The sequence below is a fragment of the Anas acuta genome, chromosome 13, assembly GCF_963932015.1.
Source record: "Anas acuta chromosome 13, bAnaAcu1.1, whole genome shotgun sequence".
NCBI classification, from domain to species: Eukaryota; Metazoa; Chordata; class Aves; order Anseriformes; family Anatidae; genus Anas; species Anas acuta.
The window spans coordinates 8,400,743-8,428,290 of NC_088991.1; the positions used below are offsets into that span (position 1 = coordinate 8,400,743).

Here is a 27,548-nt window from a genome sequence, read left to right on the forward strand (position 1 = left end):
GTCAAGACAAAGCGTAAATTTCATGTGCAACAAACAAATTTGTTGCATTTCAAACATAAACATGGTGAAAAGGAGGTACCACTAGCAGAAGCACAGGATGTTATCACAAGGGCTTGCATATCTAATAAGAAACTCCTGCCAAAAATTTTTCCTGAATAATGGCAAAGACCACTTTAAAGTAGATTTACTACAGCTAGTTTGCATACCCTAAGTATCCTCACTTTAAGTAATATTTTTGGATTCATCTTTTATGAAATGCCTTCATCTTTCACAGCAAGCAACAGAAGCCTTAAAATGAGAACGTGAAATTAAAACTGGTGACATACTTGCAAGAAGATATAGCATATTGTCTGGCTTCCTTACAGCCTCTAGAGTACTGTAAATAATATAGGAGATCAGCTGCAGAAAGAGGAACTGCATTGCTTGAAAACTCCTGATTCATTCCAGAATCTGGATTGTGAACACTGCTTCTGTCAAAGAAATTGCTCCTCTGTTTTCTCCTCCTCAAAACTACACAGCTTGTTAAGCAGGACAAATAAGTCTCTGTACACTATATTTACATGCCATATTGCCTAGATTTTTAGCACAAATGTAACAAAAATTGAGCATTCAGATATCAAGCATTAGAAGTGCAGAAATAAATTATGTATAGTTTGATAAAAGTGTTCCTGGATTTTCAATCTGATTCACTAGTATACTTAACAGCCTTCCTTCAGTATTTAAACAATGTAAATGTTGGGTCAAAGCTTTAGCAAAAAAAAACCCAACAACAACAACAACAAACAGGAAGAATTTACTATAAACCATCAACAGAAATAGCAGTTCCAAAAGAGGAACCGAATAGTTCATCTTACTTTGTAAAGGACTTTGCATGCTCTCCCAGAAAAAAGAGAAAGACAATGCAAATGCAGTGAAGCGTGCTTGTGATGCCAGTGCTCTAACTCCCCAGGGTTCAGTAAGCACTACTTCTAAGCATTGTCATTCACCCTCTAGTAATATCCACAGCCCTTAAAAATGCTCTCTCAACCCTGCCCCCAAGAAAAGAGGCTCCAAAGAGTTAGAGGATGACTTACACTATGCAGTGAACTAAGCTTTGTGTTATGAGAAGTTGGGTGATGTCAAAACCAAAAACTTTATCATTTTCATTTTTTTTTCCCTTCTATCCTTACAAATGAAATATTTAAAAAAAATGAACAGATTGCAGATACTCTTCTACAAATTAGTCGTGACACAAAAACCTATTTTCAATATCTCCAAGCGTTTTGTACATTTTGGACAATTTACTTACTTGTTGCCGAATTCTTGGGTTCCATCTAATGTAGTAATTGACCCAGAGCTCAAGGTGACGCATACTGGCTACTGGATAGAGAGCTCGATTTAGCTCCTTACTATAAAAAGGATTGGTGTATTTAGATTTTTCGCTGTTTATCAAAGACCATAACGACAATGTTTTTTCAGTCACTTTCTGAAATGAAATTGAAATAGGAACTGTTAATATTTGCACAGAATCAGGAAACCCATCACAGAAGCCACAGTTACATTCTAACAATAATACACTCCTGATTAACTTAGGATTGTAGAAGTTACTGTATTAGAAATATTCCTAAAACAGTTTTTGACAAGTACTTTAGCAACTGCATAGTCTTTATGCTAGAAAAAACAAGGAATTCACCAACTATTCTACCATGAGAATACAGCCAGTTCAAGAACACTGTCATATAAGGAATGTAGTAAATACAACACAATCAGAACTTTTTATAATCATCTAGCACTGAGATAGGAGTACAATTAAACAGTGGTTTGACTGACCTCTTTTTCTCTAACAGACTCGCTGTTGTACAAGAAAGTACCAAACCGGCAACTGTACAAGTGATCCAGGATTGTAATCAAGAACTGCTCATTGAATTCGAAGGCTGTAGGAAACTAAAACAGAAAAGGAAAATTTGTTCTTTGTATTGCAAAACCAGAGAGATGAACATGCCCTGGTTAAGAGACTAAGAAAGGCACCTAGAAGCCAAAAATATTTTTAAATGTTTTCTAACCTAATACTTCCATATATTTCATAGCAGAATAAGAGTCCAGAAGTCATGAGGTGTTCCATCTCCTCAAACTAGCCATTAAAAAGAACTATACCCTCAAAACACTCCAATTAATCATTATTTCCTAAAGAGAATACAATACTGAATGGTTACTGTTATGTTTGTAGTAGAAAGAGATTAAGATATCCATAGTGCCCTCTTTATAGCGCAGCACCATGTAAGAAAATAAGGGTTTAGCTCCTAATTCTTGGCCTCCTAATTCTGTTCAGACCAAGTTTGTTTCATTACTTACTGAAGCTATGTTTAAATCACAACACACAACACCTCCCAAGCTTTGACAAAACACCACTATTTCAAAGAACAGCTTCACAAAAAAAATGAAGTGAAACACAAACCCTGCTAAGCTAGCTGGTTACAGTTTTTGTAAAAGCTTTCTGCCCGGTCACATCTCTCAATGTACCTCCAACAAGCCCATCTCCAATGCATGCTATCCCTGAATGCCCTGTATTAAGCAACATAACTACTGCTTGTTGGATAACACTTTTAGAAATAGGCAAGAGAGCTGCTATGGCTTGAAAGTAAATATATTTGTTTCTACAGCATCAGAGCAGAGAGGTATTCTGTTCTCTTGAAATACCTTTTTTTTTTTTTTTTTTTTTTTTTAAGACCTAGGTTTTGAATTTAGTAACCTCTGAACAGTGTTACTTTCTGAAGAATGACATAACATACCTGTTTAGACATCTGCCACACACAATCAATAAACTGGAGAAAGATGGGCGATCTGTCTGCATCAGCATGGTTTTTATCACCATGGCCTATTCTCTGAAACGAAGCAATACAACCTCCTGTTAACGAAAACAGTCCATTTTATGGCTGATAGACACTATTTCTTATTTTACATTAGAATATAACCACTTCTGTAACAGAACCACCTGTTCTTACAATTTCAGAACTACTTATTGTACCATGAAGGAGAGCTATTCCAAAGTCGTCCTTTTATTAAAAGCCCAAGTTCTATGTAACAGAAAAATACAATTGTTAAAGCACCCATTATATTGCAAATAAAACATTTTGAACTATATTTCCATAATACATTTATCAAAAGCCAAGCTATACACTTTGTCTTCTTTTATAACTTAAACCACTAGAGAACCTGTACCATGAAGCTATCTGCACAGATAGCTTTTCTTCTCTCCCCACCTCTATGCTTGAACCTGAAGATACACCCTGAGATAGGCAGGGAACATGACCGAGCTCAAATAAATGTTTGTGTTCTTGACAGATTAACGTGCATTGTACAAGTTTGGGTGAACCACCTTATTCTGAAAAGGAGACCACAGTAACAATCAAAGGAATTCTCCCTGCAGATAGAGAAAGTATGTTTGGTAAAAGCTATTTCCTTCCTTTTCACATTTGATAGCTGAAAACAGATAAGAGATTCAAGGAAAACAGATATTATTGAATCCTGTAATTCTACTTGAACATATTTGCCTGGAGGAGACAAAGGGAGAGCATGTATGCTCAACCAAGATGTCTATCTGCCTGTAAGATAGCAGGCAGAACGTCTTAAGAACATGACAAATGACGAAGCCATTACACTTCTCTGTAACATATAATGATTTATATAATGATTTGCAAGATAACTTAAAATAATAGACCTGAATGGCAGAAAATGGAGGGAAGTGAGGGATTGCGGCTAAGTTTAGTCAACAGCAGTAAATTACCGGAATAGCTCTACAGGCAAAACAAGTCGGCCACGCTGCTCACAGGTTTTCTGTTTAAAATAGGTGGGATCTATCTGCAGGTCGTGCATGTGTTCGGAAAGGAAAGTCCTTCCACTTCCACTGTGGTTAGCAGCTGTAGGATCTTACTCAGGCGTATACAAATCCTTAATATCTTCCCATTTGTAATTATTTCCCTGTCCCATTTCTTATAATAGAATTATTAGAACAATGACATTGCACATAGCAAGCTATTTTGCCATCTGGATATGGCAGTAAGCTCACTATACATAGAAAAGCTGGGGTAGAGGATTCTTCTTCCACAGAACTACTTAAGTGCTTCATTAAATATAAAACACTGTCAGGAACTACTAAGTAGTCAGGATATACTCTGTAGGTTTGTTTGTTTAATCTTAAAAACATCCAAATTGCAACTCCAATAACTTGAAAATATGAAGCTTCTATCAGCTACCTTGGTTAAGGCACTGAAGTGCAGAGCATGTACAATCAAAATATTTTCTGGTTGCGTTATTTTTATTCTACAGACACTCTAGAGAGCAAGCATGTTCACTATACATTAAACAACCCATCAAGTCAAACTATACAGTCCTCTCAGAAAACAGCACATTTAAAGGAGAGTGGTTTCAACCACTTCCAATGAGTATTACTTCAGTGAGCAAGTTGAGAAAATAAGGCAGTATTTTAAGCAAAGGCAAGCTATTAAGATCACTCTTAACTGCTGCCACATTGTCAGAGATGACCCAGTGGGCTGAGCTAGTCACCTGGAAGGGCTCTAAAAGACCTACTTCACTAGTAGAAGAAAAACATTTCCTGTCAAAAGGAAAAGACTTCTCTAATTACTGAAACTCAAATTAATGGCTTAGTAAAGAAACCTCCAGACGATTCAAGTTTATTCATAATGAAGGACATGCAGATCTCTTTTTTAAGCTGTGTTGAATCATCATTAGGCTACCGGTCTCCAAGTGATACAACCTAACTTTATCTGCATTATGACTAATGTTTTTAAAATTAATAAAATACAACTGGAATAAAAAAGGCAAACCATGCCTTCCTGTGGCTACACCGACACAGAATACATGAAAGGTTTATATAACATCAGTACTAGAAGACTACAGGTAGGGACTCAGAAATACGGACTAAAGCTGATATTCTTAACAGTCAAAATGCAAATCTCCTAAGGCCCACAGCACCTTTTGAATGTCAGATCAAAGATGGCAAGCTGAAGTGATTCATGCTGAACAGCAACACATGGGATTTCCAAATGACTGAGACACTCCTCCAACCATAAAATCAGCACGAAATACACCCATAGGTATACTTTTCCATTTTTTCATTTTTCAGATTGCCTGTTTTCCTGATTTTAGGAATACCAAATAATAACTTTAAAATATTCCACAGGGGACAAAACTGTCTGTTAAGTAACTTCCCTTGAAGATGCATTACACATGAGTAGGATATTAAAGACTACAATTTCCCCTTAACCTTCTAAGCATCTAGAAGAAGCCTGAACAGAACTAGAGTTGGCATTACCAGTGACAGTCCTTTGAGACCTATTATGACAAGTTCTAGAACATTTGAGAAGCAGCATTCCAAATATCACTCAAAACGTTGCTCAGCCTTGTTCATCTGCCTTCCGTGACATTTACAACAGTACAAATGTAGGGAAAGCAGGAATAGGGGAAGAAAGAAAAACCTTATGTTCCAACCTTATTTGATCTTTTTCTGAAAAGCCTGGGAAGCCATCATTCTTCTGCCTGCTCATTTTCTCTGCTCAATCACAGGTTATACTAGCAATTCTGCACTTTTAAAAGGCTGTACTGAACACGGATTATTAAAACCAAACAGGCCCAAAACAAAAACCACTCTGCTCAGGCTTACCTAGCGATGTTTTATGTCCAAATTCCAAAACAACAAGAAGAATTTTCAGACCTCGTCACAATGAGGAATTTAACACTAGAAATGTTTTGTAACACCAACATTGCATAGCCCTCACAAGTATCTTCCAATTCTTACCGAGGCAAATTTGTGTCCAAAGCTTATCCACTCTTTCTGCACCAGAACTTCAAAACCTTCAATTGTTCTGTAGTAGCTGTCTAGCATCAGCATAGCCAGCGATGTTAGCTGTGCTGTCCGGTCCCAGCCATCACTGCAGTGAACCAGCACAGAGCTCCTTCCTGAGGATACCTTGTCTGCCACTTGAATAGCTCCTGTCAAGACAAGCTAACAGGCACCAAACAAAAAAGGAGATTAGTGTTATCATTCTAACAAAAATAAATTGATTTTGTTGTATCTACAGAGTATCTAAATTGATACTGCTTCCATTAAAAGACCTACAGAGCATGGCATAATTAATTGGAAAGGAATCTTGTAAGAGATCAAGTAAATTTCTTGTATAAAAATAGAGGAACAGATTGGTTCCCTAATCCCTTAGTAAGATCTAATTCATCTCACAGCAAATTCTTAAAAAATGGGGCAGAAAACAGTAACCTTGATAAACTGAAGAACATAAGCTCCTTTTTTAAAAGAAAAAGAGGATTTACCATAGGAATTACTCTCTAAAATTTCTGTATTTCCTTTGGTTCTTTTCTTTGGACTAAATTACCGAAGCATCTCAGTTGTTAGAAAAAGGCACTTTTACCCACCTAATAGGCTTATTTTCCAAATATTAACTTAAAATGAAAATATTAAGTAGGATTCATTGCATTAAACTCCAATACTTTTGTACAGCTGTACTTGATACAAAAGGTTCAAAGGTCGAACAGTAAATTACAATTTTAAATAAGTATTAAAAAATTACCTTTATATGTTCTAACCAATGGGTTGATTCCAGACTTGACAACCAGTGTGATTCTTCCACATTAGGATAAACAATGTCCTTCAGCTTCTTCAAAGACTCCCGCATGACATGAATATTGTGAATGTCCAAGAAGAAGAGTTCTGCGTTGGGATATGCATCTTCACTTTCATATCCTCCCCCAGTCGCCTACAAACAAGAGATGTAGAATTAACTGTAGTCCTATGTACATTGTTGTACCATCATTTAAAAAGAGGGAGAACAGACTGACAATTTATGTCGCCTAACTAGAAAACAAAGTATAATGCAACTGTGTTTGTTGCTCGCTTGTTTAAAATAGATGAAAGCTTTGGAGGAGCAAACACTGCAGAAAATAAATACTCAGCAGCTTCTGTTCATCCAAAAAGACAAAGTATATTAAATATAGCAGAGGGCCAGAAAGACATTCAGGTTGATCCAGCTAGCCTAGTTCCTTTCAATACATCAGGGAGTCACCCTAAAAAGGGAAATGAATTATTTTAAATTTACACTAAAAAGGCTGTTTGCACTGTCCGACATGGAAGCCTCTGAATAGGATTGAACCAGCTAGGTAAGGGACAGAGCACTAACACATATCAGTTAGGACAGGACGCTTTGAAAAATCAAAGGACATTTGTACCTTCCTTATTTCTTTAGAGATTTAATGGTGGTAAACAGTTTTTCCTTGTCTGACATTACATTGTCAATATTTTTACTTTATTTCTGTTCACTTTTCCCACCAGGGATTAAGCAAGCTTATAATTCTGAATACAAAAGGAATCAACTTTCCAGGCAAATTACAAAGGTTAAATTAAAATGTAGAGTACATCACACAAAACAGCAATTACTTGTAACATACTAGATCAGCACTTTCTGGAAATAAAATTGCTCATTTGTTTGTTTTTATACTAATTAGACAGAAATGCAGTCAAAAGGATGTGTCTATTTCTGTACACCATTAATTTAAACCAGAGTAAATTTCACATTTACCAATGCAAACTCACTATCAAAAAAATCTTTCTTGGGCTTAAACTGCCTAGTTATTTACTGCTAAAATTGAACTGATATTTAAATAGATAAAAACAGTGAAATGTTTGGCCAAGTAGAATTACATTTAAGAATTTAGTTAAGGTTAAATACAAGCTAAACTTCAGAATTAACTTCTTAAAGGCCAACACTAGAATTCTTAAACTAGTAAAAATATTTATGGAAGCTTTATATATAAAGTAACTTTCATAACATTAATTTTTATTGTTGAAGACTAAACATTAGATCATTAAGAAATTAAAAAAGAGTCTACTCTACTGCTGCTCTCTGAGCATTTCATCACTACCCGAGGAGGATAGCAGAGCATGTGCCTGCTCACAAGGGAGGAAAGACAAAAACCACATGTATTTTAGGACGATACCACTGATGAGGCTTTCTGAAGATAGCTGCAAAATCACAGCATTTCCTACAGACAGGAAAAACCTGCCATGCCATGCGTCGTGATAAATAATTCCTGTCTCTCTAAGATGTTACAGCCACCAACTACACATCAGAAGACAACCTGAAGTACGGTATAACCTTTTCCTGTTGGTACCACTTACATTTCTATACAGTAGCACCACATCTCTATTCTACACTCTCCACCTCCTTCCTCACAAGTGGGGATATTCTCAGGGCTGCCAGGCTCTCTGCTAAAGGCAGTAATGACTGTATTTTTCACTTTCCTTTGAGTATTCTGAAGCCCTGGTAAGGAACGATTGCAATTTTAGCAATTTTAGGCTGCAGCAGCTCCTCCTGATGGAGTGGTCTTGTCCAAAGTCCTGAGAACACTGAAATGTATGAGTAGTGCAGCCCCATTTTGCTCATGCTAACCTTCACAGCTATTCAAGAAATATTTTTTTTCCAGATCAGCAATGCCTTGCACTTTAAGTCACTGTTTCTCAGATCCAGAAACGTGCCCTACAGAGTTTAAGATTTAATGTTTCATACTCACATATCAGGAGTTAATTAAAACACATGGCTGAAATGCAGTCTGTCAAAGAAGCTGAAAACTGTGCACACATCTTCAGTAAGATGCGTGCATGTACAAAGTTTGGCCATAATGCACCTTTGAAACATCTATGGTAAATATTGCAGTTTGCCTAAGAACTGAGGAAAAAATTAATTGTAAGAACTGACATTCCTTCCACAAGGCAAACAGATGGATTACACATCTGTAACAAAAATGTGGTGTTTTGTTCACCCATAAAAATTCACTGTGTAGAGAGAGGATATAATGTAATTCGTAGAGAAAAACTCAAGCAATGGAGATATACCCCCAAAATACAATCCATCAGATTAAGACCTAGCTAAACATCCCCTGGGACAGAGTACACCATACGTTCTTTCAGAGATAAAACAAGCCTTATTACTTATTCAATAAACTGTGTTCTCTATTACAGAGAAGGCATTGTAAAGGTATAGACGTGTGTTTAAGTTAGAGAGCAAAACCCTAACATCACAGGTGCACTTGAATTCTGAAGCAACTTAATGTTTATGTTGCATGCAACCCTCCTAGAAGCAAACAAGCTTTATCATTTCCTATTTCTTTCAGCACAAACACTGGAGAGGATTCATTCCACTAAATGAGTATTTTATGCCAAGAAAAATATTCAGAAGCTAGAATTCCTTTCTCCCCAGGTAAGTACATATCATTTTGCTAAGATCTCAAGCCCTCTTGAGTTCACCTCTCTCGTGCTCTTTGCTGCACAGCCTCACAACTTCACCTAAGTACAGAAGAGCTTGCTCACTTCACTTGTGCCACAAGTTCAGTGGGCAAGGGACTATCCTAGACACAGGGAGAGAAGCTGGTACATGGCTATGTACCATACTCTCATATCCATGGCTATGCCTATACTCTTTAGATTGTAAGCCCAAAAGTTAAATTAAGGGTCATTTTGTCATTGTCATTAAATTAATTGTCATTTTCTCTTTATTTACTGGATGCCTGCATAGGACTGAAGTGGTTCACATAATAGTTAAGGAAAACCAAACACAGGATGCTTATCAGTGAACTTGGCTTTATGCACAGCTTTTCCAGGAAAGCAGAGCCATGGCTTGCACCCAAATGCTCCATCATTCCAACAAGAGGACACACTCTACAGCTTTGCCTGCGTCTACCTCACTTGGATGAAAGCACTCTCTCTACAGAGTAATCGTACCTGATTTCAGCCACACACTAAGATCTGTGTGACAGGGTAAAGGGTGTCTCCAAGTCCACATATGATCCTAAAACCCTGCTTATAACCTACTTTAGGTATGCATTTTCTTTCATGGCCTTGATAGCCATTATTTGATCAGGTAAATATGCATATTTAAGTAAATTTACCTATAGCAATGTTTTTATAGTTCTGAGAAACCTCCTCAAAGAAAACTTCAAATTCTACGTCCTCACCACACCCTCCCTCACAAATAACAAGTAAGCATCAATTTACCTTGTTTGCAACTGCATTGACATTGGGCCTAGCATCATAGATGGTCAGTTTTGAGATTTGTCCATTAGCCTCCCTGATGATATCAAGATATCTTTCATCGTCTTTGTTCCGCTTCCCACTCATTCCAACCAGGGGCTGGCTGCAGCGCATAATAACAGCTTGATTCTCCGGATGAATCCATGACAGGACCTAGTCACATGCCAAAAACACAATGGAAGAAATATATTTTATTAAAAGCCGCAACTTAAAAGTTACATTCTTTAAAATAGATAATAGGAAAATTAACACTTGAATTTTATTTCTTAAAAGATTAGTTCCCAAACATCTCAAATTCTTCCTACTTATTTTCATAATATTTAATAATCATCTCTGAAGGTTCTTTCTCTCACATACTCAACTCTTACTGAAATTATATGTGCTTAAAGAATCCAGTGCATTTCATTTTTCCTGCAAGTCTTAAGTTGCACAAATAGTTCTGAAAAGCAAACTAGAAAAAAAACACAGCAATGCCTGCTGAAATGAAGAAACAATTCAGAATGAACTCATTGTAGCTACTACGACTAATATGTTCCAATGCTACAGGAAACCCTACACACACACTTTTTTTTTTTTTCTTGCATAAGGAAGAAAAGTTTAACCTTTCTGCAGTAGCCTGAATGCTTCCCTTTCTCCTTGAAGTGGATTTTGTTCCTCAGCCCTCTTCACAATTAGGAGGTACTGGGGCAAAACATCTGCTGCATTTACTGTTTTTCTGAGCTAGAGCTGTCCTGGGGACAGATTGCCATGCAAGAAATTAAAGATCTGCACCCTAAGAAGCAGGTAATAGTTTATACTGGTTAACTCTGAAGACAGAATATTCTCACACAGTTTGACAAAGTTGTCAGTTACATGGAGAAAGAACATCAGAGGTCAAAAAAAATCTTCCAGAAGTATTCACTCCTGAAATACTAACCTTAGTTGTATGTCTAGAAACAGAATTTGTCTGTGTGAGGGTGAATAGGACTGGTTATTTCTTGTCAAGAATAAAATTATTATTACCAAGGAAATTACTGTCACTTTACAGGCTGTGTAAAAAATCTGCCATGCATTTTGAAATAGAGAAGATACAGATTGGTTATAAGAACCATCCAAACACACACACTACATATAAAAAAAAAAAGAGTAGTAGTGTCCCATATATATTTAACCTATATGTGTATTATATATCACACATATACGTGTGTATATACAGTAAATATATGACTATAATCCTAGGCTGTCAGTGAATACCATCTAATAAACATTTATCATTTTGAATTTCCCATCTGTTTGATATTAGCTGAGATTCAAGGCACTGGCTAAGTATCTAACACCTTCTGCAAGTTTGCCAAGTTGAAACATCAGATAAGAGATTGTATTGTACTACAAAATAGTATTTTCTACAGTGCTGTAAAGAGCTGCTACATAAAAATTCTCTTACCTCAAAGAATTGTAGTTAGAGAAACATACCCAGAGAGTCAAGTGGGTTTATCTTAAATTCCACAGCCTGACTTAAAACTGTATAGACTAAATATCCCAAGAATTCACTATGGCGACTATGCACAAAATTTTGTTTTAGGAGAGATCATTGGAACTACGTTCAAAATGCCATTCAGTTCGCTTACACATGAGAAGCATAACACTTGCTATCACTTCTTACGTGCATGCAACAATAGTCAATAAGCTCGTACAGATGGCAGTCCTAGGCTCATACTTCATTAAGAGAAGGGAATCTGCAATGCTGGCAGTTGTTACTAGAAAAGTCAAGTCAAAACCAACAAAGTTGGAATGCATAATTGTTGTAGGAAATGAGGCTTGGCCATCACACTAGTTTTAAATAGACAAAAAAATTCAGCCAGTCAAAACAACTTTGCTGTAACCATTTCCATAAAAAAAGGCATCCTCTGTGTCATGTTCAGCAAAAAGTTGTTTGGAAACAAAACTAGCTACAGCCTAAGACAACTTTCATCAGCAGTACTCACCGGAATTCTATTTCGAGACCTAAAGGCAGCAACTTTCTTCAGATCATCATCTGTTGCGTTATATGGCACCACTAAGAGTGATGGATATGTGTCACACAGTCCGTAATGCTCATTAATAAAAGTCACTCGCCACCGTTCATTAGGCAGTCCCTAAAAGGCAACACAAAGTTTTTCAACATATTTCGCCTGTACAACCAGCAATTCTGTTCTCAAATTTCACATGATACTACGGCCACATGGTGGCAACAAGCTACCAATTTAACCTAACTACAGTAGTATTTCAAAACAATAGAAGAAAAAAAATTACAAGACCACAGAAAACAGCCCACTGCTGATGGATTTGGTCTTAGCTACATATATTTCACATATACTCTTCACATGCACAATTCTGTCCTCACAGCTTTCAAAACAATATCTAAACTAGTAGAAGCATTTATTCAGTCAAGGAACTAGGGAAAGAAAATTTCTCTCTCCTCCCTCAAAGCACTGCCTTTCCATTTCGCCTGCTGAAAAGAGATTACAGCCCTGAAAAGAGGGGGAGGAAGTCTGATCTCAACCTTTCTTCCTTGTAGTCTGATGCTGCCTTCAATTAAAAAAAAAAGAAAAAAAAGATTCAAGACAGCCTTTCCACTAACAAACTTCTGGTTGCAGTCTGCTCAGTAAAGTATTTCAAAAACAGCAGTCAGGAAATTGAGCAAGACTGATAAGCTCTCCACACACAATGGCGTTTGTGCGGGTGTTTGCATTTTATTTTTTGGAGGGTTTGGGGCCTCTACCTTGAACCAAATGGATCATGTGGACGTCTGGATACACTTCAGTCCATTACAAATTACAGAGGGGAGAAAAGGAAGAACGTTCTAACTGTAGTATTTAAAGCAAAAACAAACTGTCTAATAGTAAGAAATGTTAAAATTAAATAACGTTATCCCCTTTCATTAACATTTTTCCACAATCATCTAAAGAGAAAACTGATTAACATATAAATAACATGTAAAGTAATTCTATTTCTGAAGTAAGCCTTTATTTTTATTATTATTAAACTTCCTGAAGAATCAGACTAAGTGAAATCTATATTTAGGACACTGTTGTTGCGTATTTGTCACATTCTCCACCACCACCACCCACTTAACAGTGACACACTGTAATTGGTATTAAAAACTTCCTTCAAAGAGCAAGGACTACCTTCCTGTGACTTTTTTTTCTGTTGTTGTTAAAACACAAAACTCTTCCAGTGCTTTGTTTCCTTACCTACTTTAAGTTGCATTTCTATCTTCTCCAGTTCTCAGCTCCCTTCCACCCTCCCAGAACAGCTGACAAGTGATACGTACAAAAAAATAACTCCAGGAAAGCACCACACAACTGCAGCTTTAATAACTTACCTGTCTCCTGTATTCGGACATTGGATTGTACACCATCCAGCCATTCTCTGAAAACTTTTCTTCATTTGCAAAAGCAAAAAAAAGCTGTAGGATGTAAGAGAAGCTTATTACAGCAAACTGACCGAAGGTGGCAAATATGAAGGCTCATTACTCATAGTAAGTTACACCCCAGTGCCTACCACAAAACAGGACCAACATTCATACCAACCCCACTCCATCCCATTTAAACCTGATACGAGACCATAAAGCAAAAAGTAAGGTTTATAAACAATACAAACGCATTAATGAAATAATGAAAGCGTGGCAATACTTAGAACAAGAAGTGATAAAGACGCATAAAAATTACAAAGCTTAAACTGTGGGATTCTTTTAGTTCACTGTCAGGAGAGTGAAGTGTTTTAAAATAATTTATATCAGTTCCTGTATTTAATCCTCACTAAACAAACTGTTGTCTTCTCACCAAAATTTCTCCAATAGGTACAACTGCAAATACTGCTCAAAATGTTAGACACTAAATTGGAAGCATAAAAAAGTTTTAATCACTATTCTCTACCATTAGGAAGCAGCCTTCTTTCTGCATCCCCTCTCCAATTGCTCCTTACTAACAGAAGTCTGCTTTACTGTAAAACTCCACGAAGACTGAAAAGAGGCCAGTGAAAATGAAACAAAATATGTCATTGGTGGGTTATACTATTTGCTTTTCTCTTGCTCTATTACCCACTCTTGAGACTTATTTATAAAACACAGCATCCTTACAGAGGACTAACAACTTCCTCATACCTTTCAGCTTGTTTTTCCTTCTCCTTCCAGCCCATTCCAAGTGAGCTGTACTGCCCAGCTAACCTTTTCTTGCTTGGTTTGTTTTTACAGTTTATCATGAAAGCCAAAACAATGTTTATTTTAAGAATCTGCCTCATTGAGAAAATTGATTTTGGTGGCTTATGAATTCTTTGGATGCCAACTGGAGCATGAAACTAAGTTGTTTCAAAACACAGCAGAAGGGAATTTGCTGCGCTGAGCTAACGGAGCAGCAGCAGTCAGAACAGAGAGCATTCAAGAGCTTTCATGGCTCACTTGCATCAACAAAGCTGAAGGTCTCCTAGCTACTCAGAGATATTAACAGAAGAAACCAAACGTTAAACATAACATCCCAAAAACATCGTTTACACAGGAATGGACCTGAGCAAATCAGAAATGGAAAAAACTTGGCAAAAGGGGTGAAAAAACATGGTTTTAGTGTGCTGTGATTACATCTAGAGGTAAAGCAATGCTTCATGAACGCACCGTAAGCACAGATGGAAGTTTCTTTACATCTTACGAAGGCAGCAGCAATGACTGAAGACAGTTCTGGTTAGCCTAGTAAGTTAGAATGGTTTAAACAGCAAGCAGCAGCAATCAAAATACAAAACTGAATCCCTCTGAAAGGAAGGCTTTTCCTCACGTATCTCAAATCAGCAAGCATTTCAAAAGGAAGTTACTGCACACACAGGAGATTTTTCCCCACTAGTTTTAGAATTTTAAATGAAATCAGTATTTTATAGCAAGTACATTTACTGGCAAAGTCCTAAAAGCAAACAAAGCATTCCCAAGTTGTATGTTCTGGATGTTTTCCCCTTTTTAAATAGTTAAGCCTCCCGTGTAAGTGAATATTACACTCTTGGTTAAGGAGACCGCTATCAGGTGGGCTGGAAGTAGAGACAAAGAAAGGAAATAGGCAGATATCAACTGCATCAAAAAACATTCCACTAGAAGTATATGCAAGTATCAGAAAGTAAGCAGAAAAAAATGCCTTTTTTTTTTTTAAACTGCAAACCAGGAATCTCACTATCTACAACTGTAGATGAAACTGATTTGCTCAGCTATTAATAAACAGCTACATGCAAAAAAATTCCTTTCCTCCCCAAAGGGATTTGCTATATCCCAGATAGCAAACTATGCTAAGAATCCACCAAGAAACCAAAGAGGTAAGGGAGAAGCTTAGGATTCAGAAACTCTGGAATAATAACACAATGCTTTAAACATGTCTCAAAGCCATCAGTATGTTATTTAAGTTGCTACTCACTGCTAGTTTCCTAGTGATGATTTATAAATTACCCAGCTTCATCAGTGACAAATACAATACATAAATGCATACATTTTTATATGGATTTTAGAGAAAAGTCAAGAAGGTGCTGCTCCAAACTAGAAATAAACAAGCCAGAGACATGCTGCTCACCTCACCCACAAAATAGCCCACAAGAAGTCAGAAGGAAATTTAACCTTATGTTCACCTTCAAAAGGACAGAGTTAAGTTTACAATACATGAGAAGGGGGTGGACAGAATCCTTTCCAAGACAACACCGCCCTACTACATATGACACATGTCATTTAAAGCACTTAGCTACAGCAACGTTACAGCACATCTACCACAAAACCCACAACTATTAAATTTGACAATTAAGCTTTGTAAGTTCTGCTGACACTCCAGGTAGTACAAATTCTTCCTCTGTTGCTCAAGAAAGAAATAAAAATAAATCAGTAGTGTGCATCACATCAAAAATCTGTAGTCTAACAAATAAGAGAACACTACAATGGACATGAAAGTGGAACAAAGCTTGGGCTCAGATTTTTATAGAAGCAATTCTGAGAGAGAACTCTTGAATAAGTAAATCCAACAAGAAGAGCACTTAAAAACAGAACAGTATCTAAAAAAATAAAGAATAAAGTTATTTCTTCTGCAAGAGTTGACTATCACAACAAAAACTGTATATACTATGTATATACATTGTGTTCTATGCACTTAATCTGGTTACTACAAAGTCTTACTCATTGCATGGAAGAGATCAGTTTCATTTTTTTCAGCTATCATGGCAAATGGAAAGAAATTGTAGCAAGTATTAAAGACATAAGAAATGAAAGAGCATATTAAATAACTGCTCCAAAAAAACTGTGGGATGTAAGGCTTATGACTTACCAATACCTGTAGCTAGTAAGAACAAGTAAAACATGATATACATTCATTAAAATTTTGCAAAAACAGATTAAAATCTCTTTGCATATAATGAAATTAGGGATTTTGTTGCAGATCCATGGTCTAAAAGCAGAAAACACTTCACTTTAAAACAAGGCTTCCAATCTTGTAACATTTTTGGTAAACTACTTTTTATGCTTCACTGTGCAAGTAATTCTGTTTACTTCCTTGCAGGTGCTAAGCTGCAGTTTCAACACACAGCCTCTTTTTCAGTCCTCCTACAGACCAAGTACTTGCTTTCAAGATTCAACTTCTTCATTACCATTTTGCTCACAAAAAAATAACACGATATACTGGTTACTCACAACACTAAGTAGTTCTGTGAGATAAAGGAAAGAGCAGCTACAATCTGACAAGACAGTTTGGCAGGCAGTCTACAAATAGTTACATATTTATAGAATTTCAGTACATAAATATATAACAATTTATTAAAGCGTTCTTTTTTGACTTTATACATTACAAGAGAAGAAAATAACAAAGCTAGAATTAGAGTTAAACATGAAGAGTTTTTTTCCCTATTTCTAACTTACTGGCTTATACTTTTAATACATCATAAATCACGACACTTTTACTCAGTGAAAGGGCTGACATTTCTCAGTGTGTCTGAAAATAAAGATGTCATTATTCTTGACTTTTAACACTATTACTACAACTCAGCCAGCTATATCTTACCTGTTCATCTGAGAACAGAACTCAGATGTGGTATTTACAAAACTAGCATCTAATAATTTCTGAAAATGCTAAATTTACCATTATTGCACTGAGACTGGCAGACTTTATTCAGAACAAAGCCTCGAGTCAAGGTATTTTTTGCATGTGCTCCATCAGATAGGCCCCTATACCAGGTCTCACTGCTATCTAAAATCATCCTCGCAGATCCAACAGCAACAGTGGCAGGATCTGACTCCCAGACACTTTAAATTACCAGGATAACCAGCTATAGCAGGAGTGAGAGAGGTGGAAGTCAGACAGCATGACTACCATGTCTCTCCCACACAACTATAGTGGTTAGAAATAAATAAGTATCATGCAAGTACTACGGTGGTGAATAATCTTATAAAAAAGATGACATAAGTATCAGGCTAAGAGGAAGTGAAGCAGCTGCTGTTCAGAAACTAAACTGCAGACTAAATATCTCATCTTTTGTGCGGTACTACAAATACATAAGGTTGGCTTGTGTTTCATTTCATGTTTAAAAACACTATTTCAGCATAGATTTCCAATTAGCATCCTATTACAAATGCAAGAGAAGATCATAAACAGCATGTTTGTCCCATAGCAGCTAAACTGTCAGTCAGATGAGATTGTATTATGTTAATGACTCTTGGAGATCTGAACCTGACCTATGCTAAAACTGGAGAGAGCAAAGAACAAGCTCCAAACAAATAAGCACAAAAGACAATGTTGAGACTGATGAATGGTTGAGAACAGGCTTAGTATTTATTCTAGGTTCTCAGGCACTGGTGGTCTGATGATTCTGGAGAAAAATCCTGAAATTAAGCACACTCCATTCAGAAATAACATCTCAGGCTGTATTTACCTACCATTTGTCTGAGAATGAGATACCACAAAGAAAAAAGAAGCAATATTAATCTTTACTGTCCTGATGACACCTTCTTTCCACTGCAGTGCATGAGTGCTGCTGAACCACTCAAAGACCCAGGGTGCAGTTCCACAATGTGGTCTGAGCAAAATTACCAGCTAAACTGCTAGGTTGCCAGCTAACACTGCTAAAAAAACAGGATGTCTTCTCTTTTTTTCTCCTGCCTGCACCCTGTATCACTTGTGCCCTTCTCTTGCACTGGTTCTGACACGTACTAATTACAAATCAGGTCTCGTCAAATTATTAAAAATGGCACAAAGCTAACTCGGAAAACAGAACATTTTGTTCTGGGTAAGTGAGCTACACTGGCTTACTTTGTGATTATACAACTGGCAGTTTGGCATGAAAGGAAGAACCAACCACGTGGCTAGAAGGCGAATGAAAACGACCAGAGAACAGCAAGACTGCAGCATTTCAGAAGCAGAGAGCTGCCATCTTCACCCAGTTGTCATCTGAATCATAGAATTGTTTAGGTTAGAAAAGACCTCTAGGATCATCTGGTCCAAGCCACAGCACTATCTTTTTAAAAGATCTCCCTGCTGGCTGCTGGCCACTAAGTGTTAGTGTCATGCACAGCCCAGACATACTCTCATACTCAGCCAGCAAAACCTTGTTTTAAAACAGCCACAGTAAGAGGCAGAACATTTTCATGTTCATTCACATCCATCTGCAAGGAGCATCCACAGATGTCCTCGCCCTCCACCCCCATGCTCAGGCTAGAGCTAACCAGACTGAGGAAATGACTCAGGGTAAAGCTTTTTTTTTTTTTCTCCTTACTTAGCTTTCATCCATTTCAGTTCCCTAGCTGGTTCACCCTACAGCCTCAGAAACTCACAACCATGCAGAAACACTCACTTTTGGCAGGATCAGTTTAAATTACTGGCTGAAATATACTGAAAGCACACCAAAAATATCATGCAGTTGCTTAGCTCATTTTAAAGTTCAGCTCAATTCCTTCCATAGGATGTGTTTGGTTTTGTTTTAATTTTACCCTCAATAAGTCTGTGCAATTTCATTACCGCATTAGCTGTCTGATATTATTCACCAATAACTACAGATAAAACAAGCGTTGGCTTCTCCTGAAGTATAGCTCTCTGTGATTCACATTAATCATTGCCTTTGAGACTGCCCAAGAGTTCAGTGTTTTCAAGAAGTCAAGCAAGGCATATACTATTACACTTCCTAATGAAGAAGGATAACTTGCACTCCTTAAAGCAATGATATCTGTACAGACCAGAGGTGCTCAGTAGTTTACTTGAGGCATAGAATAAAGCATCCGTAATTTTACAAATACATAGATATAAGTGTTCTAAGGGCACAAAAAGCAACAGTTCTCCATAGTTTACACTGACACAAGAAATCTGTTGTTACTCTTTTTAAGCAGCCATGATGTCCATTAGTAGGTCAAACACTTAAAGCTCATTGGCAAGAATTCTGCATTAAAATGACTCAGTAATATAAATGACAAACTTACCAGGTTATGTGACTGGGGAAAAGCATGTTTTGTGAGGACTTCAAATATATCTCTTCTACTGTGCCCTTCTTGCTTTAATGCAAACCGTAAATTTCTCATATCCTAAAACAAAGGCATTGTGCTTTAAGTGAACCAAAGCAGTAAGGTACTTTTTTCTGATGTACAAATGCTATATTATATACTAAATATGATTTATGATCTGCTTGCAACACACCTCAAACAGTTGTGAACGTTCAGTTTTCTTTCTTATACCACACAATAGAAGAATTAAGAATTCTGCCAGTAATGCAGCACCACATTCTGTGGTGTGCAAACACTGCTTTGGCATAAAGCCACCAGAAGTGCCTGTATCCGATTTACCAAGAAGTCTCATAGGCTACTGAATGAGTACAGGATGGGATTTGCCCTATGATTTCCAAGTAAAAATTTGCCACTGATCTGTAGCACCAGACTACATTATCCCTAGCTGTTTTCTCATCACTAACTTCAGGAATAAGCAATCTGCACATGAACTACTGAGAACAAAGTGTGCATACATATTCTATTAATGAGTCAAATACAGGATCCTAGATTATCCACTGGGAATTCCCCTATGACCATAGTTATTCATGGCAACACAATTTTTTGAGAGACTAAGGAAAGACAGCTGTTATGTGATTCGATGCCTTTCCAGCTTGCAAAATCTATTTGAGTTGTTCTTCAAAGATTTTTGGTTTATAAAAGAAATTACTTTTAGAATTAATGAAATAATTAAGTGATAGAGGAACAATGCCTTAAAACAATACCACTGTGAAAAATCCCTTGTCAATCAGCAGTTATGAAGAGATAACCAATCCCTCTCCTCACACAGAGACAACAGTAAGTAGTCCTTCATACAGAAGTGTTTCCCTGACCACTTCCAAAAATCTTTTTAAATTCAGCTGTGAGTGTTACACGGTTTTCCTTCCAATAAGTAGGCAAGCAGTGAGGAAGGGAATCTGTAGATTTCATTTCCTAATGAGTTATTGAAAGGTCTTACTTTACACGTTATATCTAATCCATAGGAATTCTCTCCTCTGCTTGAAGCTCCTCCCATTTTTTCAATCCTTGATATTACACCCAATGGAACATCCAATACCACAACTGGATCCTGCAATGAAATTCAGGGTAAGAAGAGGATTAACCAGAGAAGACAACTCAGGAGAAGTATTCTTATGCATACCACAGTAGAATGAAATACACAGAGGAAGCAAGAAGTGAGTTTCTGGGTTTGATCAAGTGCCCTCTCCCAACACTTCACAAAGTCTGTACAGTCCTTGAAAATCACCCAATTGTATAGGCAAAGAAAATATTTCATGCCATAAGACTGAACATGCAGGAAAAAAGATGGCAACACCCTGTTGTTGCCATCTTGTCCGTTGCACACTTCTGATTTCCTCTGCTAGCTGTGACTACTTTATTGACATATAGAACAAAACAGAACAAAATGAAAAATATCACTAAAAAGTTAGTTGCAACCAGAATGACCTCACTTCAATAATCCTAGAACCTTAGTAAAAAAAAAAAAAAAGATGCAAACAAAAAAAGATGCAAACATATAAGTACATTCTATTTTCTTTTATGTTGCTGCTTACTGAACACTACTACTCTCGCCACCCATGTGATATTCTATTAATTGAAGTATTTTTCTTTTCCAACAGCAAGGACAGTCAAAATCTTGACTTACTGATAGCCATTTCAAGAACTATTTGCACATCGTTAGTTGCTGGTTTTGTTCTATCACACTATAAATGTGAAGAGAAGAGCTACCAAAAAAGCTCCGACAGACAGAAGGTAAAGGTATCATCAGTCCAGGATAAGCAATTAAACTGTAGCTCTACTGGAGGAAAAAAAGCATGCATTTACAACACGTTCAACTTCAAGGAGCTTCCATTTTTGCAAGGATTTCTCAATGGCACAAAGGCAATTACTGTTTAGCCATTAAACTATTAAGATATGGTTACTACAAATGTTACAGATCATTTCAAGTAAAAAGCCTCCCATGCCATTCCACAAGCATGCATGCACAAAAGCTAAAAACAAATGAACTGCCCGCAAAATAAAGTGAAGGCAGCAGGGTTGAAGAAGAGAGGGTTTAAGGCTCCTGCATCCCTTGGAACTATTTGTGGCATACTACTCACGTTTTCCAGACTTCTCAGGTACAGCCTGTAGTTTGTGATGTATACTCTTCCTTTAACAGGGCCATTAAACGGACACATGTAAATAACATCCTTATCTGTAAGAAATGCAGCATTTCTTAAGCACTGGGAGAAGAAAAATCAAAGCTATGGAAAACATCAATTAAGCAGCAGTAAAATAAAGACAGCTGCACTCATGAGAGCCGCTCTGAAGAAAGCTGAATGAATTAAAGTAATAAATCTAAATTTTATCCATTTGAATTATTAAGAAAATGTGAACTTTTTTTTTACACTAAACTTGCCTGAATTTCTTCAGCAGGTTCCACTAGCCTTCCCCAGTTACATTTGTATTGTTCCTCTTTCTTGGCACAGTGCAGGAGAGGGCAGGACATAGAACACTGACTAGATTTAAGTCCTCCCTATGATTACTGAACTAGTCTATTCACTATCCCAGAGCGAACACATCCTTTTGTTGATACTCTTACATCTTTTAGTGTGCTGTAACCAATTCTCCTGCATTAAAGTATGTAGTTCAGGTTGTAAAGTGTTTAGGAGACTCTCCATCCTGAAGAGAACCATTACATTTCAATTTGAGGCAATCAATTGTAGCAGGGCCATCAGCACCGTTTCAGCAAGGACAGTAAAAGAATGAGTTCTAGCACACACACAACTCAAAAGAAAAGAAAAAAATTAACTGAAGCAGTGCCATTGAAGACTTAAGTGAAGCAATACAAATGACGTATTTCTCCCTGCCCACTTATTTCTTTAACCCACACCATTTATCTGCCTTCCACAACAAGCACCCTCCTCCCAGCGTGCTCCCCCAAAGCACAGGTAATTGTCATCAGGATCACACCAAACATTCTTCTTAGCCCCACATCCTCTCATGCCTTCCCCACCACTTTCCTCATTGAACACAGGTACTTCCTTTGAAACACCACTTTGGTTTCAGCTCAGCCAGTTTTGTTCACAAGTTAATCTAACAAGTACTTGTGTGGGGAGGAAGAAGCAGCTTCATAAATAAAGGCCTCTTTCAGTTGCTTTCTAATACCTCATAGCAAATGCCCATGAGTGCGAGGCTCCAGCCCAGGAAGAACCTGCACCAAGTAAAGAACCACTGCACACAACACGTTAATCTTTTTCATGTGATATCACAGTATGGGAAGGTTAACAAGTGTGCAAAAAGCTAGCTGCATGCCACGTTTTATCATGGAAGCGTAAGATTATACCTCCGGTAATCATGGTTTGGGCTAAGGTTGCACATGCCAGACTCCTTGGACGTACACTGCATTAGATGCTATATAACCTCTTACCTGTAACTCTAGTCTCTCCTGGCAGACGAGGTATTTCTTCATTTTTTTCCCAGTTAGTTCCATCTTGTAGAGTCTAAAGAAAGAAATGTAACAGCCCATCATATTTTTACAACTATTTCCAGTTCCAGATTTAAAAAATAAATCTTAATTTCTGCATGGGAAAGAACAGAGTTTTCCACAGTAGAAACAGACATGCTAAACCAGAACAGGAACACGCCACTATCCTGAACTGCAGCTATTAATTATTTAAAGCTTGAGCAGAAATGTGCTTATTTGACAAATCCTTCTCATTCTAAAGGAACAGTTAAATATATTTGCAGAAAATTTGAATTAAATTTCTGTACCATTTTTCCCCTCTAAAATTTCATACATTTAGTTTTCCAGATCTGCTTGTCTTGGATAAACAATCAAGGAAAAGCACTTCAGCAGCATACTCACAAATATCACACAAACTCTACTACTTTGTGCATTGCACATTCAGTAGCCTCTAAGAATGATTAATAAAAACTTCTGGTTTTGAGAAAGTGTTTACAGATAACTAAAACCTGAGGCTCTGTTTTCTTGCAAACAAGTGGCATTTTCTTCAGCCACAAGTGAACTTGCTTCAGCACGAATATTTCCCACTAAAGACCAACATTTTAAAAAACAAACCAGCCAAACCTAACTAGAAATAACTCAACTGCAGTACAGAATTTCTCTACTGTACAAAATTGCCAAAAATTTGCAAGAACAACAAAATATTTCAACGTAGAAAGCAAATATAAAAGTATATTAGAATTGACATCAAGGAGGTTCTCAGAACTTGTGTTCCAGAGAACATTCCTCCCATCTACTCTGAAATAGATTTAAACCAGACTAGTTAACAGCATTTGAATTCTAGCAATAAAAACGTGCGTATATATATAATCAAGAAAAAAATCATTCAAATACTCAGTTTTCTACCTAAATATGGAAGCATTATAATGGTCTTTGGGACCTCTGTCATAGAAAACATGAAAGTTGCACTCACCCTTTTAATTGAGGAGCTCTCCAAGGAGTTTGAATTATATTTAGGTGTTGATGATGAGGCCATACTGAGTATCTGAAGAGAAAGCACAAATTGGAGACTTAAACTTCTTCTTAGCATACACACTGCTTACAGAAGAGATTTAGACGTTAGTAGTCTGCTGGTAGACATCAAGAGCTTCCAAGAACGTCTTACAAGTTAGTATTAATTTAAAAAAGACATGATGTCTTGTAATTCAAGGCCACTATTTAAAAGCAGCCAAATCTAACAAGAAACTCATTAATAGCTCTGGGAACAGCTCTCAAATATACTCAACTCTGTCTGTATGTTATAATTCAGTTGTTTGAACACTATTTTTAGTCAAGCCAACAGACGTGGTACTTATTTTAAGAGACAGGATACACATGCTAGGAAACGCAGCCTATGTGGAACATTTGTATCGAGAATTTTGATGCAGGAAAACAAAAACAAGCTACAAGATTATTGCACTGTTCTGGAAATCACATGTGTGTCAACACACTCAGCTGGTTGATGAAGCTAAAAAAAAAAAGGAGAGAAGGAAAAAGCAGTTCTGTGGTACTTTTACAGTTAAACCCAATCCCCATTTCCAAAACTGAAACTTCAGTTAGCCCACCAGAAGGGGGAGTGTCCAGCCTTCTGGTCTGAAGAGCCTCGATTTAAAAGAGAAAGCGTGTGGGTGGTGGTGTTTTTCGTTTTAAATGACATTAAGAGACAGGATTGCATGACACAGGACTAATTTTTTTAATCATTTCGTAACATCGCACAGGGGAACTCTACAACACACACTGGGACAATGCTCATTCTTGAAGGCAAACAGCAACTTCACACCAAGTTATGCCTCCCTTTCACTAATCACACACTCTTTGTCAAGCTGAGCTGACAGTGTGCACTAATCTTTCAGAGTTACTGTTTTAGGGGATTACAGACAACACCATCCAGACATTCTAGCCTAAAATGGGCTCTCTCTTCCTACTACTCGATGAAAGAAGTTTGTACAGATGTCTGCACCACAACGAGTCAGCCTGCACACCACTGGGCTGTCCTACAGCAGCAGTAAGGACAGATTAAACTGCAAAATGAAAGGAAAACCTCTGAGGTTACTGTAACAATACAGGGAAACGTGCAGCCACAAAGTGGAAAACCTGGACCTTAACTGCTACAGCTTTGTTACCTCGTTATGGTGCCCAAATCTTCCATATTTCGTAAGGAACACACAGGAAACCTGGCATGGTGTTTAACACCGCAATATGCAGTGATACAGCTTACCAGAAGACATCAAAATCTCACCGCAAGCAAATAAAAAGAAACCTGAAGTTGAAAAATGAAGAAAAAAGCCTTTGAAAGCTGAACAGCCTGCGTGACCCTGCCACACTTATTACATCCTTCCTAGGTCTCCTCCGGTCTCAACTTTCTCCTTATCCTGCAGCAGAGGGGTCCTGAACTAATTTTAGTGCAACTCCATCTGTTTAAATGAGATGCTATTAGCAAACAACATGAAATCACTGCTTTTAGACTACCTGAGACTGAAAAACCACTGCAACATTGGAGACAAACATTTTGACTACAAAACAGAGTGTTTTGGCAGCTGTTCCTTCCCTACAAAACCTGACATATTACAAAGCTTAATGCAGATTTGTCTTTTTCTACATTGCTGTGTTAGTTTGGCACTGAACTCCCAGCATTTGTGCAGATGATTTTCCTAAATCTCTAAAAGCAGGCTTACATTTTCTAAAAGCAGGTATTCATAAAGATATAAGGTGCATGTACCAAGAAGCTCTTATTAAACTGTTTTCCATACGAAGTAAAAAGCAGCAGGAGAGACGTGCACCCCCTGCAGCCCCATCTCCTATGGGCAAAGGCTCGTCTGGGGGCTGCTGCCTCCACGCGCTTCTGCGGCTCGTACAGGGAACGTATGAGGAGTTTTAAAGCCGTCCCTTTCCATCTTTGCTTTCTATGTTATTTCCACCCCTACTACACAGTCACCAAGTTTTGAGTGAGCTGCAGCATTTCACAAGGCAAGTTTCCGAAACAACCATTTGACTCTAGAACATCACCTATACCTTTTCTAAACCTCAGCATAAGAGGATCAAGCAGCAAATATGCTCAGAAAAACACTTTATAGAAGCTGAGGCAGGATACATGCCGAGCCTGCATACAGCAGGACATCCTCCCTCCACGCTGCCATCCCACCGTGCCACAGCAAGCACATGAGATGTTTTTTTCAGCTCTTACAGCAGAAATTTGGGTGCACGCTTCTGTGTATGTAAGCTTACTTTGTATGAAATCCGTCCGACAGTCCATAAGAGTGATTTTTTTAAACATTAAGTGAGAATGAATTCACTCACTGACTCCCATTTCTATAGAATATTTTGTTATAGTATTACAACCAATTACTGCTTCATTGCCGACACTTCAATGATGCAAATTAGACTTATTCAGAGCTAATTAAGTTCAATAAATATGTATTGGAGGTAAGTGTCGTCTGTCAGATGTTGCTTTTAATCCATTCATAATGTTTTCATTAAAAAAGCTGGTGCAAATCATTCCACCAGTGTAAGTGGAAGAATTTTTAGTGCTACCTAAATGTTGCTTTGAAACCCAGTCACACTTTAAAACCCCCAAATCTAAGCAGTACATTTATGACCAACCGCATTTCCCTGATTTTTATTTTTTAAATGAATTGAGTCAGGTAATTAAGCTTTTCTTTATAGGACACCTGTCAGACAGCAGTTAGAACAGTTCCTGCTTTTGGACCCTAATACCAGCCAGACATTGACTTGAGCAGATGGACACGAGAGGAGCAGGCGCTGAGAAGACAGAAAGGGACTGAACCATGAGAGGACGATGCAACAGAGAAACTGGAACAGGTGAGATCCTGTCTCGATATAAAGCAGAAGAAAAACCCAAGAAAAAGCCAGCACTTTTACACCTTAAGAGCAGGCAGGCAGTGAAAGCGCTGCCCAGGGAGGTTGCAGTCTCCTTCCTCTGAGGCTGAAGACCCAGCAGAATAAAGCTTTGAGCAGCTGGGTCTGATCTCAGAGCTGATCTTGCTTCAAGCAAGAGGGTGAATGAGACCCCCGTTAGTCCCTTCCAACCCACATTACTGCAATTCTGTGATCTTCAGGCAACAGGCAAGCACCAGGTCCCATTTAAAAGCATCCATCCAACAAGAACACAGCTCCAAAGAGGAGGAGGAGGACTGTTTCCAAAGAGCAAACAATTTTGTCAAAACCAGTTAAAACGAACATGCAGTATTTCCTTTTCTATTATTTCTTTTCTGACAAATCGGCAGGTTGCCAGAAACAGTTTCTGCAAAGTAATATTGTCCTGAACAATTCAAAACCTACACCATCACGCTCCTAAAATAGCTACAACTTTCTCATTATCACGGAGCAGCAGCAGTCCTTCCACCCAGGGAAAAAATCCTGCAAGTAGTTTTCCACTGCAAACAGATTTGATTCCCAGTAATATCCCTACGTACTTGTGTGCTTGCACCGAAGCTGAAAACCACACAAACCTCAGGGTTTGCCAG

At 37.6% G+C, this 27,548-nt stretch overlaps 1 protein-coding gene across 7 annotated transcripts in view; it reads right to left on the reverse strand.

Moving 5' to 3' along the window:
* MTM1 (myotubularin 1) overlaps window positions 1-27,548 on the reverse strand; it is a 40,484-nt gene that overhangs the window by 4,367 nt on the left and 8,569 nt on the right. For 6 of the 7 annotated variants that reach the window (XM_068697373.1, XM_068697376.1, XM_068697372.1 and 3 more), the window contains 13 exons: window positions 23,999-24,070; window positions 22,990-23,062; window positions 21,680-21,774; window positions 20,539-20,649; window positions 19,521-19,622; window positions 13,434-13,517; window positions 12,055-12,204; window positions 10,055-10,243; window positions 6,579-6,764; window positions 5,795-6,001; window positions 2,769-2,861; window positions 1,810-1,923; window positions 1,289-1,465 (listed from right to left, as the gene is read on the reverse strand). In XM_068697373.1, the coding sequence (XP_068553474.1) occupies window positions 1,289-1,465; window positions 1,810-1,923; window positions 2,769-2,861; window positions 5,795-6,001; window positions 6,579-6,764; window positions 10,055-10,243; window positions 12,055-12,204; window positions 13,434-13,517; window positions 19,521-19,622; window positions 20,539-20,649; window positions 21,680-21,774; window positions 22,990-23,062; window positions 23,999-24,070 (1,653 nt within the window). Of the gene's footprint in view, window positions 1-1,288; window positions 1,466-1,809; window positions 1,924-2,768; window positions 2,885-5,794; window positions 6,002-6,578; window positions 6,765-10,054; window positions 10,244-12,054; window positions 12,205-13,433; window positions 13,518-19,520; window positions 19,623-20,538; window positions 20,650-21,679; window positions 21,775-22,989; window positions 23,063-23,998; window positions 24,071-27,548 lie in introns of those variants that run through there. The other variant, XR_011101185.1, reaches the window with a different exon arrangement.